Below are 15210 nucleotides of genomic sequence, written 5' to 3'. Positions count from 1 at the left end.
CTCATTTCATACTCAGAAATTTGAGGCATCATATTTTACATATAAAGGGTTTTCTTGTGCTTGTACTGATCTGAAAACTGTCTTCAGAATTGTTATTATCAAGGAGAAAATTTTTTAATTGCATCTTTTTGTTGGTAAGGGGGATTAGTAAGAGTAATAGGAAAAACTCTGAAAGAGATCACTTTGTCATACCATGAAGGTGACACATCCTTTAGGAAGACTTACCCACTTGTTTTTAGTATGGAATTATTGTTAGAATAATTCTCTGTAAAGACGCCTTACATTTTGGAAAGGTCTATATAGAACAATAGGACGGGGACTTTAATGTCAACAATTTAAAGAGCTACTTCTAGTAATATTTGTAAGTCCTAATTAGTAGTTTCTTTCTTTCTTTTTTTTTCAAAGATTCATTTATTTATTTTATGTATATGCGTACATTGTAGTTATCTTCAGACACACCAGAAGAAGGCATTGGATCACATTGCAGATGGTTGTGAACCACCATGTGGTTGCTGGGAATTAAACTCAGGACCTTTGGAAGAACAATCAGTGCTCTTAACCATTGAGCCATCTCTCCAGCCTGTAGTTTCTTATTCACATAACAAAGTAAAGAAATACGGCTGTTTACTGTTCCTGTTTCATATACATAAAGTATAGCCATGTATTTCACTTCGTCAATGGAGATCCTGTTCTCCCTACCCCCACCCCCGTCCCCCATGTCCTCCAAGGTTTTCTCTATGTAGTTCCTGTCTTGGAATGCTCTGTAGACCAAGCTGGCCCTGAAAGCTGGCCCTGAACTTGGACGCCTGCCTCCTGAGTACTGGAATTAAAGGCATGTGCCACCACACCCCGCTTGGATATCACTATTATTGCCTTGTAGGAAGTAGATTCTCAAAATTTATGTCAGTTCTCATTTATACTTAAGCGTTACTACTGCTAGAGCTTAAGGATGTGACTCATTGGTAGAATATTTGCCTGGCATGGAGAAGAGATGGTTTGATCTCCAGCTCCTAGAGAAACAATAAATGAACTCCAAAGTGGTTTTATTTATGTGAGCCTAACTTTAGATACATTTTAAAGTACTACTTAATAAAAAAATAATTCACTTTAGATACATTTTAAACCACTGCTTCATTAGAAAAAAATCAGGAAACCTAATATACATCTACATGAACAAAGTATTTTTTTTAAAAGTTAGATTAATTAATTTATGTGTTGTGAGTGTTTTGCCTGCATGTGTGTTTGTACCATGCATGTACCTGGTACCAGTAGAGGTCAGAAGAGGGTATCTGGTATCACTGAAACTGGAATTCCAAACTAGGAGTGCCCTATGAGCACTTGAAAATTGAACCTTGGTCCTTTGCAAGGACATTAAGTGATCTTAATGAATTACTAAGCTTTATTAATTATTTCCATAAACTTTTTTTGAAAGATAAATTATTTAGATTCTATTTTGATTGAATTTTTTATTTTTTGGGATGTGTGTGAGATAGGGTCTCTGTGTAGCCCTGGCTCTCCTGGAGCTTGTTTCACACACCAGGCTGGCCTTGAATTCACAGAGATCCACTGACCTCTGCCTCCTCTCAAGCCCTGGGATTAAAGGTGCCCATCACCATGCCCTAAGTCAGTGTAGTGTAGAAGCTAAAGCTACTTTAATAAAACTGATTCCATTAATGATTGGAATGATGTTTTACATAATAGGATTTTATATCATCAAGTATTCGTCATTTGGAAGACAGTGGTTGGCTGAGTTATGCAAATTTAAATGTTGGAATATTTTGTTATATTTAATAATAAAAAATGTATTTATGTCACCAGTGGCCTAATGTAACTTTCCAAATTTTTAAATGTTACTCAAAAGCTCAAATTTATCAGTTGTTCTTAATTAAAATGGCAAACTCGCTGTGTTTTAAAAGAACCTTATTAAGCAATTTTATCAAATAATGAAAAAATGGATAATTATGGTTTATCAAAGATTATTTTCCTATTTTGCATGTGACAAGATTTTGTTAAATGGCCACAGGTTAGTCTAGATCTCATGAAGCTGGTGGCTGGCCTCATGCTGATGGTTATTCTGCCATATTCTCCAAGTTCTGGGTTGTGGTATTCAGTGCCACCATAGTCAACTCAGTGATTTGTTTTTCAAATAAAAGTGTTATTCCATGAAGAAAAAAACAGCTAGTTTAGCTTTGACCTCAAGTAACAATGTAAGTAATTTTCCTCAAAGCAATCATTAACCTTAATTGTGTAGCAGAGAGGCTGCATATGGACCCATTTCTTCATACAGAAAATGGAAAGCAGTCCAAGTATATAAAGCCGCTGAAGTTTAATAAAATGTGATCCTCCCCTCGGTTTTTGTAGGAAAAAAAAAAGAGAAAAACTGAGTTTAAAGTAAAATTGGCTTTAAACATATCCTAAATTGATAGAGTGCATATCTAGCATACTGTACCAGCTCTGGGTTCAAACCTCTGTACATCATAAAACTCAGAAAACACAAATCAAGAAATGCCTGTGTATCTGGTAGCGAAGACAAGCGCTCTCACCGCTAGCACATTTGGTACTGTTCAAGGGTCTGACTGCTGCTGGTCTTGTTCCATCACTGTGTCAGTATAATGGGAAAGGCAATAATGTTCTGCTATGAAAATCATTTTAACTGGGTGTGATGCCACATATTTATAATGTCACCAGGCAAGAAATCCTGTCTCAAAAAATCTTTTAAATTAAAAGTTTTAATCTCTACAACAGGCAAGTATTTGAGTAACTAAGAGATGAATGATACTGTCATTATTTTTATGCTAAATTATTCTATTGTTTCTTTTGGAGGTGTCTGTGTTACTTTTACCTATCTTTATCTTCTCTTAATTAGGCTGCCATAGAGGTTTGGCATTCTATGTTTGTTCTTGAGTCCTATGGTACAGTAGTATATGCTGTTAATTACTGAACCCTATTTTTCAGCATCTAGGTCATGTTCTTGGAGCCACATACAAGGCATTTTTAAAAAAAATTATTTATTTTTATTTTATGCACATTGGTATTCTGCCTGCATGTATATCTGTGTAAGGGTGTTGGTTTCCCTGGAACTGGAATTACAGATAGTTGCTCTTAACCACTGAGCCATCTCTCCAGCACAATACAGGACATTTTTATTATTGTAGTAGAAACTTGTCTTAGAGTCAGCATTTTTGGCAAGAGTACTTCATAGACGATGGTTTTGTAATATGCCACATGAGAAGAGACATGGGGTCTGGTTACCCTTCTTCTAAGAATGTTTAATATTTTTAACTAGTTGTAGTGGCCCATGCCTTTAACCCCAGTACTTGGAGGCCACCCTGGTGTACAGACAGTTCCAGGACTGACAGCCATGGCTGCATAGAGACCCTATCTCAAAAAAAAAAAAAGTTTAACTTTGACTACAAGTTGATACTTTGACCTTTGCACTGAAGTTTCTATCAACTACAAATACAGTTTTGTTCTCTTGAGATCTTTGATTTCTTTTTTTTTCTAAAAGATTTATTTTTATTATTTTTAATTATGTGTCTTGAGTGTATGTGCCCATTAGTGTGGGTACCTGAGGAGGGCGGAGGCCTAGGATTCCCTGGAGCTAGAAGAGTTCCAGGCAATTCTGAGCTACCTAATAAAGGTGAAGGAGGTCTCAACCACTGAGCCATCTCTCCAGCCTAAGATCTTTTATTTCTTTTCTTGCCTTGCTGTGTTGGATAACTTTTTATTTAAATATTAAGCAATAGTGCATATTACTTGGTTATTAGTAATAGTTCCTTTGTTTTCTCATTTACTCTGTTAATGTAAAGAATAATACTGATTTATTTTCATTTCTTTTCTATTGCCATACCTTAAATTTTTAGCTAGGATAAACCCCATTTGCTTTATGATGAATGTTTTATACTTTGCTGGGTTGACTTGTTCCTAATTATGTTAATTTTTTGCTTCTGTGAATGATGTGCACTTCTGTTCTTGAAGAATATTGGTCTATGATTTTCGTACATTGTCTTTGATTTTGCTGTTTGGGTAATGGTGAATTTGGTTTTTCTGTGTCCTTCGGATATTGGTCATGTTTCCTTTGATAGTATCCAGTGAGATGTCCCAGACCTTGTGTGAAAGAACTATTCAGAGTGTTCTTTATCAGAAACTTCTGTGGAAATAAAACTGGTTGCCATTTTTAAAAACCGTTTTGATTTATTACACTTGTGTATTGGGGGTGGGCATGCACACGCAGCAGTGAGAATGTGGAGATCTGAAGACAGCCTGTAGGAATTGATTCTTGCCTTCCCTGTGGCTTTTCAGAATTGACTCAAGTGGTTAGCCTGTGCTAATGTTCTGTTGTAGATTTGATTTAGCTAACAAGGCTCCCAGAATTAAAGAAAATATACTACTGAATTTAAAATTTCATATTCAACTCTTTATGAAGTAATTTCTTTGTGTAAAAAGAAATTTGAAAATACATATATATCTTAGCCCTAACAAAATTATTAGATTTTAAGATATGGTTTAAGTCCTTCAGTTCAGAAATCCTTCATGGATGAAGAACAGGTTGTTTTAAGCATTTCTTTTCCTTTTCTAGTTAAGTGATTTCTCCTGCAGTGCCAAATACTGGGAGAACCTAGGTAGACCCATCTGTCAGTCAATTCTAGCACCTTTTAGACTAATCAGTTACTATAGTATTGTAATTAATGACTAAGCTTGGGCAAGCCATTCTTAATAGTTACTAAGTCTGAAAAACCAGGTATATTTACAAATGAAGAAATTTCAAATTTCCTTATACTTTTTATCTTAACTAGATTCATCGAGAAGCCAAGATAGTAAGATGATGTAAGTTAGCTAGCTATTTGATCCCAGAGCTATTAAGTGAATGTGAGTTGATTTAAAATTCTTTTAGAAGACAATATGTGCATGAGTGTTTTGTCTGCATATATGTATGTGTACCATATGTATGCCTGGTGCCTGAAGAGGTTAGAAGAAGGTTCCTTGGAACTGTAGTTAAATATGGTTGTGAGTTACCACATGAGTGCTGTGAATTGAACCAGAGTCCTTTGCAAGAGCCAGTGCTCCTTAACCATCACACCATCTCTCCTGTTCTGCACATGGGCTTTATGAATTGTTCTGTACAAGCGATTTGTAAATTCAAATCATCATATTTTTAGAGTTGCATATGAAAAACCAATGACCTTACTGTCTCAAAATCTTACTTTATATATTTTGTCTAATAGTTGTATATTAACATAAATAACCTAAATTTTTTTTTTTTAACTTTTCAGGCATAAAAGTCTCAAGACAAGAAATACTGGGCAACAAGGACAGGCACCATCTTTAGGGCAGCAACAGCAAGTACTTCCTAAGCACAAGACCAATGAGAAGCAAGACAAGAGTGAGAAGCCACAGAAGCGCCCCTTGACTCCCTTTCACCATCGTGTATCAGTTAGTGATGAGATTGGCATGGACACAGATTCAGCCAGCCAAAGACTTGTGATCTCTGCTGCAGATAGTCAAGTGAGGTTTTCAAACATCCGAACTAATGATGTAGCAAAGACTCCTCAGATGCATGGCACTGAACTGGCAAATTCACCTCAGCCTCCCCCACTTAGTCCTCATCCTTGTGATGTGGTTGATGAAGGAGTGACTAAAACACCTTCAACTCCGCAGAGTCAACATTTTTATCAAATGCCAACACCGGATCCCTTGGTTCCTACCAAACCAATGGAAGATAGGATAGACAGTTTGTCCCAGTCTTTCCCACCTCCATTTCAGGAAGCTGTAGAACCTACCGTGTATGTTGGTACAGCAGTAAGCTTGGAAGAAGATGAAGCTAATGTAGCCTGGAAGTATTACAAAGTCCCAAAGAAAAAAGATGTAGAATTTTTACCACCTCAACTTCCAAATGATAAATTCAAGGATGATCCAGTTGGACCTTTTGGACAGGAAAGTGTAACATCAGTTACAGAGTATGTATTTTTTGTTTTTAATAGTCACTACTATCAAGAGTAAAAAGTGATGTAAGTTCTTAATGCTGGGATGCTAGGCTTGGTTATAGGATAGGATTTATAAAAACAGATATTCTTGGTATTTGAATAATTTCTTTAATCTCTGAAGAAACCTTTTTATTATTAAACATTTAGCCACAAAAATGTAGAGAAAATAATGTGTCAAAACTTCAGTGTCTGTCACCTAACTAAGGGGGTTGCCTATGACAGGATCCATCTATTCTTCTAGTTCTTCTTTCACTGGCCTGAATTTAGCACTTATTTCTACACATGCCTTAAGACATACTTAGTTAATTTGTAGAATTGCTTTGTTGATCTTCTGTTATTAGTGGATCTGCTATAGTATGTCTACTTTTAGATGGTTTTTCTTAGCAACAAATTAGGTAGCAGTGAATTGGGGAGGGTGGATACACATTTGCTTGTATAGAATTTCTTTAGGAAGCACTTGTGAAAGAGGAATTGTCACATCTTGAGATGTATCCTTTTTCAATGAAAGGTTTTAGAGCCAGTTTGCTCTTCAAACAACTGGCCTACAGTTTGTACCATCATAAGCCAGTAGACCATGAAAATACTGTTGGTTTTCATTTTTATCAGACCTTGGCAGAAGACTATTTTAACTGCATGAAGAATGGCAAGGCATTATTTTGATGCATGTTTGTAGATTTCTAGTAATATTAAACATCATTTAAAATTTTCGTTGAACGATTAGTGTTCTTCATCTGTGAATTACCTGCCTAAACTTGAAGGTTTCCCTTTCTTACTTTATTCTTCCCATATTTTTGGTCCTAGTCCTGTACTACTAAATGTAATATAGATAGCTCTCTATATCTAGTTTGCCAACTTTGTTCACTTAATATGTGGCAAACTTTTGGCAGAATGTGGCTTTCTTTTGGGTTTTCCTTTCCTTTATATATTGCTTGGAATACAATCTTAGCCTACCCAATAAGGCCTTTTTATTTTTAATGTGTAAATTTTTCTAATAGTGTAAATCAACCAGCAAAACACCTTTATAGACAATTTTTTTGGGGGGGGGGGGTTGGTTTTTCGAGACAGGTTTTCTCTGTATAGCCCTGGCTGTCCTGGAACTCACTTTGTAGACCAGGCTGGCTGGCCTCAAACTCAGAAATCCACCTGCCTCTGCCTTCCAAATGCTGGGATTAAAGGCATGCGCCACTACCACCCGGCCTTTATAGACAATTTATTATGAGTATGGATATTTTGCCTGCATATTTGTGTGTGACTCTGATGACATCAGAGCCCAGAGGAGGCTGTTGCATCTCCTGAAGTTGCAGACAGTTGTGAGCCACCATGTGTGTGATGCTGGGGATTGAACTCCTGTGCTCTGAAAGAGCAGCTAGTGTTTTTAACCATTGGCATCCCACTGTTAGTCTTTTTTTTTTTTTTTTAATTTATTTATTTATTATATGTAAGTACACTGTAGCTGTCCTCAGACACTCCAGAAGAAGGAGTCAGATCTCATTACAGATGGTTGTGAGCCACCATGTGGTTGCTGGGATTTGAACTCCTGACCTTCGGAAGAACAGTCAGGTGCTCTTACCCACTGAGCCATCTCACCAGCCCCCACTGTTAGTCTTAATGTCACATGATGTATTAGATTTTATTAGTTGCTTAAGATTGTATACATCCTCCCTTTTTTGTGTGTGTGTTTCCTGTAGTCCTGGGCATCCAGTTCAGTTCTGGGTGAATGCCAGGCAAGTAGTCTTGTTACTGAGCAATACTCCCAAGTGCTTGGTGGCTTTTGTTTTAGTTTTGCTTTGTGTGCATGGAACATTTCAGCCTACAGCACATGCATGCCTACTACCCTCAGAAACCTTTGGAACCTAAGGTTGTGAACCTCTATGTGGGTACTGGCAGTTGACTACTGTTGCTCTGTAACCCTGGGAAGTGGGAGCAGCTCCTAGAGCTGGATTCACAGTCAGGAAAGAATGGTTCATTTCTTCCTTGTGGTCTTGGGTGCTCTATAGAGTCAGAGAAACTTATCTAGTAACAAACTGTAGAAGCAGTACCTGGAAGTGTAGTCTTTTTAAGACGTTAAGTACAAAGGAATGTGTTTCCTTATGCCATTTGCATACCATTATGTCATCATCCTTTGTCAGTAGCTCCTCACCACAGCCTTTCTCTGTGCTGTCCATCTCTGACTGGTTCCCTTTCTTTGGATAGTAGCCTTTCATTGTTTTTGTTTTTTAAGTCATGTATTTCATTACTCTTTTTTAATCTTTTCTTCCCTTAAGATCTCTTTCTCACCTCATGATCTTTTTATGACCTTCATGACCTACACACACATACACATATACCTGTGTATATGTTTACACACACACACACTCACACACACACACACACACACACATTCCATATGTAAGAAAAATAGCTCATCCCCTTTCTGAGTCTGGCTTATTTTGCCTAACATAATGATTTCTAGTTCTACCCATTTTTCTGCAAATGTCATTTCATTTTCTTTAATGGGTGCATAAAATTTCATTATGTTTGTACCATACTTTATTCATTGATGGATGTGTAAGCTGCCATCATTCGCTGGCTTTTGTTTAATAATGAGTCTGCTATAAACACACTTGGGTGAGTATCTTGATGGATCATATATGGTCGATCTCTACTTTTAGTTTTTTTGAAGAAACTTTATGAGATTTCCATCATGCTTATACTAGAAGCAAGGAAGTGTTTGTTTCCCCATATCCTTGCCAGCGTTTGTTGTCCCTCCCCACAGTTTTTGGATAGCCATTCTGACTAGGGTGAGATAGGATCTTGAATTTGCATTCCTGAACTGCTAAGCAACATTCACCCTATCTTCTACTTGCTTTCTGATTTAGCCACAATATCTTCTTTTGCCTCTGCCTCCCGAGTGCTGGGCTTAAAGGCGTGCACCACTACGCCCGGCTAATATCTTCTTTAAAAAACAAAAACAAAAGAAAGGCCAGGCTCATGCCTTATGGTTTTTCAGATTACATTAGAGAAGCAGAGAACCATTTACTTTTTAATCATTTAGTGTTGCTTGAGAGTTGTTGGAAAGTTTTCTGATTATTCTGTCCAAGCTATGGTCTGTCTTCATTCTGCCAAATCACTGCCTCTCTTATATAGTGTTTTTTAAAATTGGTTGGTTACATTTTTATGTCTGAAATTATGCGTTTATTAGTGGAGGCTGTTCCTTGTTAAAATGTAAGCTCTACAAGGGCAAGTGCTCTTGTTTACTGCTCTACTTCTCTTAACACAAGAACATACATGGTATACAGGCAGGCTTACACCTAGAGTAGTCCTGTGCATATTGTAGAGATCCCACAGATGTTTGGATGAATTGGATGACAGTATGGCTAGACACTTTACTATTCTACAACTTTTTTTTCTTTCCAGGTTCGATTTTCTTACTTACTGTAGAAATGTAGTGATATGAATATTTTTACATTAGAAAACTTTAGGAATGAGTTTTTATGGGCACATTATGTTCTTAAGTTCTAAGAATTCTGGCCATAGCTTTAAACACATGTATTGGTTGCTTAAGCTTATAACGTTTAATCTCAGACTCTGTTAAAACAATTACTTCACATTTTCCTCATTGAATACAAATGAGAAGAAGCGTAGAGTAGAGTCACAGCGTGCCCAGTAGACTGGTACTGTGTCATGGCTCTGTGAGTTTAGGACAGAACAGATTTCTGCTTCTGCCTACTTCTGGCCTCCCATGCCCCTCTGTCATAGAAAAGGGAAAGACAAACAATCAAACTTGAATAAAATGTTTGCTGTTAGTTTTATTTAAGCAAATTTAATTTTTTATTTTGTGGAATTGTATGTCTTTTTTTGTTGTTGTTATACCAGATAGGAAACTATATTCTGTCAGAATTCTTTAGTACTAAGCCTTATTGTTGTAGCACAATGATAGATGTCACATAAAGTTACATAACAGGTTTTGTTTCTCTGTTATCTCAGAAGCATTTATGAAATATAATAGTTTCGTACTTGGTAGGTTAGAAATAAGAGCAAGGGGCTGGAGAGATCGCTCAGTGGTTAAGAGCACTGACTGCTCTTCTGAAAATCCTGAGTTAAAATCCCAGCAACCACATGGTGGCTCACAACCATCTGTAATGAGATCTGATGCCCTCTTCTGGTACATCTGAAGACAGCTACAGTGTACTTCGATATAATAATAAATAAATCTTTAAAAAAAAGAAAAAAGAAATAAGAGCAAGAGATTGGTGTTTGTTGCCTTGTGGTTCCCTCCTTTTCCCTGGAATCACTGGAATGGCAGGAATTCTCAGGTGACACTGGTCAGTGTCCACTTTTAGTTGTCAGAGCTCAAGGTGTGTTCCTGACATCTGGTAGGTTGATATTAGTGATGCTACTAAGTGGCTTTTAAGTGTACGTGGTAGTATCCCACAACAAAAAAATTACGCCGCACAAAGAAAGGGCTGTGTTATCTTAATGTGTCTTAAAAGATCCTTTATTATAAAAAGCTTGCAAATAGAAAGCCACATACCAAAGTTACAATGGGCTTTAAAGTCTGTATAACTTAATGAACTTAATATAGTTAAAATTAGCGTAAAATATATTTGATAATGTGGCTTTTAAAGAAATTTGACCCCTAAAACTATTAGCAAATTAAATGGGCCAAATGTATGTAATAATTAGGTTCTTTAGAGTTGTACTATTTGGTTGGGCAGTGGTGGGACATACCTTTAATCCCAGCATTCTGGAGGCAGAGGCACATGAATCACACACAAATCTCTGAATATGAGGCCAGCAGAGTGAGTTCTAGGACAGCCGCTTCATAATGAAATCCTGTCTTGGAAAAACAAAACAAAAAACGAGGAGCGGGGAGTGTTTGTGTGTGTGTGTTTGAGAGAGAGAGAGTGTGTGAGTGAGAGAGAGTGAGAGTTAGTTGTACTATTTTAGTTCCCCAAACCACTTGTGAAATAATTGACTTGGTCATTGATGTCCCCCCTTCCCCTTTTCCCCTTTCCCCCTTCCTTCTCTCATTTATTTATTTATTTATTTATTTATTTATTTATTTATTTATTTATTTTTGAGACAGGGTTTCTTTATGTAGCTGGTGTTCCTGGAACTCACTCTGTAGACCAGGCTGGCCTCAAATTCAGAGATCCACCTGCCTCTGCCTCTCAAGTGCTGGTATTAAAGGTGTACTCCTCTACCACCTTGCAGTTTTGACATGTTTTTAAACAGCTTAAGGCTGCAAATTATTTGCCTTTACTAGGGAATTAGGAACAAGAAGAATGGGAAGAAATATGGACATTATAGATGAAGTTGTTTCTCTAAATAGAAGTGCCTTGAAACAACTGATAACATTTAAAAAGTAAGGTCTTTGTGAATAGTTAAGCTCTGGCTAAATAATGACATCCTTATAAAAGAAGGGGAAATATGTATATAGTGATAGAAGAGAGTCTATAGATACATTATAAACTTTAGATCTTCGGTATATGGTATGTGTATGCATACATGATCTTTGGTCATTAATTAGATGATATAAGCAGTACCTGTTTTCCTGGAGAGGGATCAGCATACTCTTGATCTGTCCTTCTGTCCTTATGACTTTATAGCTATGTGAATATAAGACATGGACACTGTAAAAATATGTCTTTAGAAATGTGAAATACCAGCAATTTGTACATATGTTAATAAACAGGTGAGGCATAGATGGTACAGGGAAGGAATGCATTAGAAGAATTATTTTCATTATGAGTGTTGCCTTTTGTAGGTCTGTACCTTCAAGGATAATTGTCAGTTTGAGAAACTTAAAATTTGTGTTTCCATTGGTGTAAAGAAATGATGTTTACTGTTGATGCTTCAATGTGGCACTATGCCCCGTAGGTGGGCGGATACACCAGAGCCATGGATGAGCTCAGTTGGAAGGAAGGGTGCTTTCTTGGTGGTGTGCTTGAAGCTAGGTCTCTCTGAGACTGCAGTTGCAGGTGATTGTGAGCTTCCTGTGGGTGCTGAGGATCAAACCCATAACCTGTGGGAAGCAGGCTTACGCTGCAGTGCTTTTAACAGCTGAATCAGTACTTGAGCCCCAGTATTCTACAGTTTTAGTAGTTTTGGCTGCTTCACTAGTACAGAATAATATAGTTAATTATTTCTCCGTAAAACTGCATTCTTAAACTTTCATGCATAGTACTTTGTGAGAGCTTTTTCATGAGCTATGCTGAATTATGATTCCTTTTCTAATCTGTTGTTGTTTTGTTTTGTTTTTTTGGGGGGGGGAAAGAGGTTCGAGGCAGGGTTTCTCTGTAGCTCTGGCTGTCCTGGAACTCACTCTGTAGACCAGGCTGTCCTCGAACTCAGAAATCGCCTCCCGAGTGCTGGGATTAAAGGTGTTCTCCACCACTGCCCGGCATAATTTACTAGGAGAAAGGGAAAGTTGGGGATATATAGCAGTATAGCATATCCCATATGCAAGGTGTATACATCTGTGATGAATATCTTTATCTTTTTCCTGGTCATTTTCAATTTGTTAGTTATGATTGAAACTGTTTTAGAATAGAGACTAATGACTTTTTAAATTGTGTAGGTTATTTAGTTTGTGGTTTTTTTTTTTGAGACAAGGAAAGTCTTGGTACTTTTGAACCTGCCTGCCTCTTGCCTTTTTTTGCCTCTTGTTTCCTGAGTGCTAGTATTATGTGTATGCTCTACCACCTCTGGCCTAGAGATTTAAAAGTTAAAGATAGCCCTTGTGCAGTGCACATTTTTTATTCCAGTAATCTCTTTAATTCAAGTTTAAACACAGCCTGGTCTACATTGCAAGTTCCAGAACATAGAGGGACCCTGGGCTACATAGAGGGACCCTGGCTCAAAACAAACTAACAAACCCAAAAATTTAAAGATAGAAAAATTCATGCCAAGAAACATGGTTGTTTTGATATTTTAAAAAGGGATTTAGCATGTTTCAATGTAATATGTAGATGCCTAAAAACAATCTATTTTTATTTAGATGGTGTTTCTAAACCCTGAGCAAAGACAGCTTGCTTGAGCCTAGCTCTTCACATTTTCTTCTACAGTTAGGATACATTAGGATTTTAAAATTATAGTCATCAGAAGAATCCTTGTGTTATAGTAAATCTACCAGATATTTATTGTATGTATATAGTTATAAAATGCATTATTTGATCTCCGAAAATAGTAGTTTTGATTGTTTCATAGAAAGAAGCCTGTGATGAAATAAACTTGTTTTCATGTCACTGTACTCAAGCCTTTTAAGAATTCTGTTTGCTATTTTAATGCAATAAAATTATACTTTTGACAGCTCAAGGAATATTTCTGAATATGGAGATGGTACGAGGGCTAGTACCATTTAAAGAAAGTGGGAGGATTTTGAGCTATTCAGTTCTTCTGTTTTTAACATTTCCTCCTTAGTTTATCTCCTATAATTGTTAATGCATATTGTCAAACCTTTTCTGGAAGAATTCTTTTGAATAAACACTTAAAGTTTTATGTGAGTACATATCAAGAGAGTGTGCTGTTATCTTAGTGAGAGGAAGGAGATGCAATTAATGAAAACTATACAGGCAATTTATTTCCTAGTTTGGGCTTTTCAATGCTTCCTGTCATTATTGTACCTGAACTTACAGTTTGTATTTAGTTTTGTATCTAATTGAAATTACCTTTGTAGTTAGTAATTTAATTTGGCTCTATGTGAAAGTTCCTTTTGGGAAAGGACAGGTATTATTTATATTTAGAAAATCTTCTGTGTACTGTATATTTGGATAGAGACATGATAATTTGTTTGAATCTGGCACTTTAAAAATTTTACTTTTACTAAGATTTTAATATAGAATGTATAATGTTATTTTACATCAACTTTATTGTGACTTGCTATTAATGAGTACATTTGAAATTTTTGCATATGCCAACGTCTCCAAGATCACTTGAATAAAACAAGAAAACATTGTCTTTTGGCAGTGGACTTGGTTTACTCTTCTTTACTCATAGCAGAGCTCTGTGCAGTATGTTCACTCCTTTTAATGATGTTACTGCACAACAGTTTAATAATTATGTATTTAAATAATGTGGCAGTCTTTTTGCTTCTGTCAAAGGATGGCTTGGTAAGAAAGAGAAGATTTGTTAACTCTCACTGTGCCATTCAGTCTAAGTGCAGGGTATTTTGTTATCCTTTACCGTCTGGGTAGGTATTAGAAGACGAATAGTTTAGCACTTAAGTTTTAATTTTTATCTTTGCCACTAAATGACCTTGGCGCACAAACTATTTGTTGTTACATAATTCTAATCACTTAGTGACCACCCTTTATATCCATTATAGAAAGTTATTTTTACTAAAAAGGGGCATAACAAATTAAATACTGTTAAAAATATTCATATTAGCATATTCAACAGTTTTTAGCAAAGTTATTCAAGGTCGAATGTGATGAAGTAGAGTTACTTTTCAGATACAAATGTTCATCTGTTTATAGAAAGAACTATCTTAATGAGTAATTAGTATATTTCATTGACAGTTGTGCCACAAGTGTGTTTTTATGAAACTGTAGACTTGGAATGTTAGATTTGGGGATTTGTCTAGTATCTTTAGAATAGTAGTAATTGCTTGAGCATCTGATAAAACATTCAGGAAACACTGGCTTTTATTTTGATAGACTCTGTTTCACTCCATAGGGAACCGAGTGGAGGCAGTGCTAGGTATTAATAATAGATTGAAGTTTGAGGCCATTCATACAACTTACAGTCTGGGCAGTAACTTCCTGCTCCAAACTCTACATAAGTCTTGTTTAAGTGTTGAGAGGAGATGGTGAGTGGCATCAGTCTGTGGTTTTCCTTCGGTGTTTGTTGAGGGTGTATGTATTTAAGATGAGACCTCACTCTCTAGCTCAGTCTGACCAGAGGGCTGGGATCACCCGTGTGATCTTGGCGGCTCAGTGCTTTCTAATGTAGAAGAGTGGTTTACTTCACAGTACAAGATACTAATGCTAATTAGCTTAGTTTCGTGCTTTGTTTATATCTCATTTATTCTACATTAGTAACGACTGACCTTGTGTTTTAGCATTTCTTCAGTATTAGAGATGATTCAGTGAACCAAGACAAGACCTCCGCCTTTGTGGGGCTTCTATTCTAATGAGAGTTTGAAAGAGTAACGTATATAATATTTTGGAAGATAACTGCCCTCGGAGGGTTTGACTACAGTGCAGGGTAAGACAGTTTTAAATAGGTAGTCATAAGGTGCAGA

General features: G+C 36.6%; 1 protein-coding gene and 1 non-coding gene across 2 annotated transcripts in view; one reads left to right on the top strand and one right to left on the bottom strand.

Moving 5' to 3' along the window:
- The window catches only part of Med13 (mediator complex subunit 13), a 90564-nt gene that overhangs the window by 32292 nt on the left and 43062 nt on the right, over nucleotides 1-15210 (top strand). The window contains exon 9 of the mRNA NM_001080931.2: nucleotides 5274-5957. Coding sequence (NP_001074400.1) covers nucleotides 5274-5957 — 684 coding nt within the window. The remainder of the gene's footprint in view (nucleotides 1-5273; nucleotides 5958-15210) is intronic.
- LOC115487929 lies at nucleotides 7817-8039 on the bottom strand. Its single transcript, XR_003949964.1, has one exon. It is a non-coding gene; the product is annotated as a small nucleolar RNA U3 (small nucleolar RNA).

Source organism: Mus musculus, chromosome 11 (assembly GCF_000001635.26).
Source record: "Mus musculus strain C57BL/6J chromosome 11, GRCm38.p6 C57BL/6J".
Lineage (NCBI taxonomy): Eukaryota > Metazoa > Chordata > Mammalia > Rodentia > Muridae > Mus > Mus musculus.
This window is presented reverse-complemented; position numbering and strand designations above follow the sequence as displayed.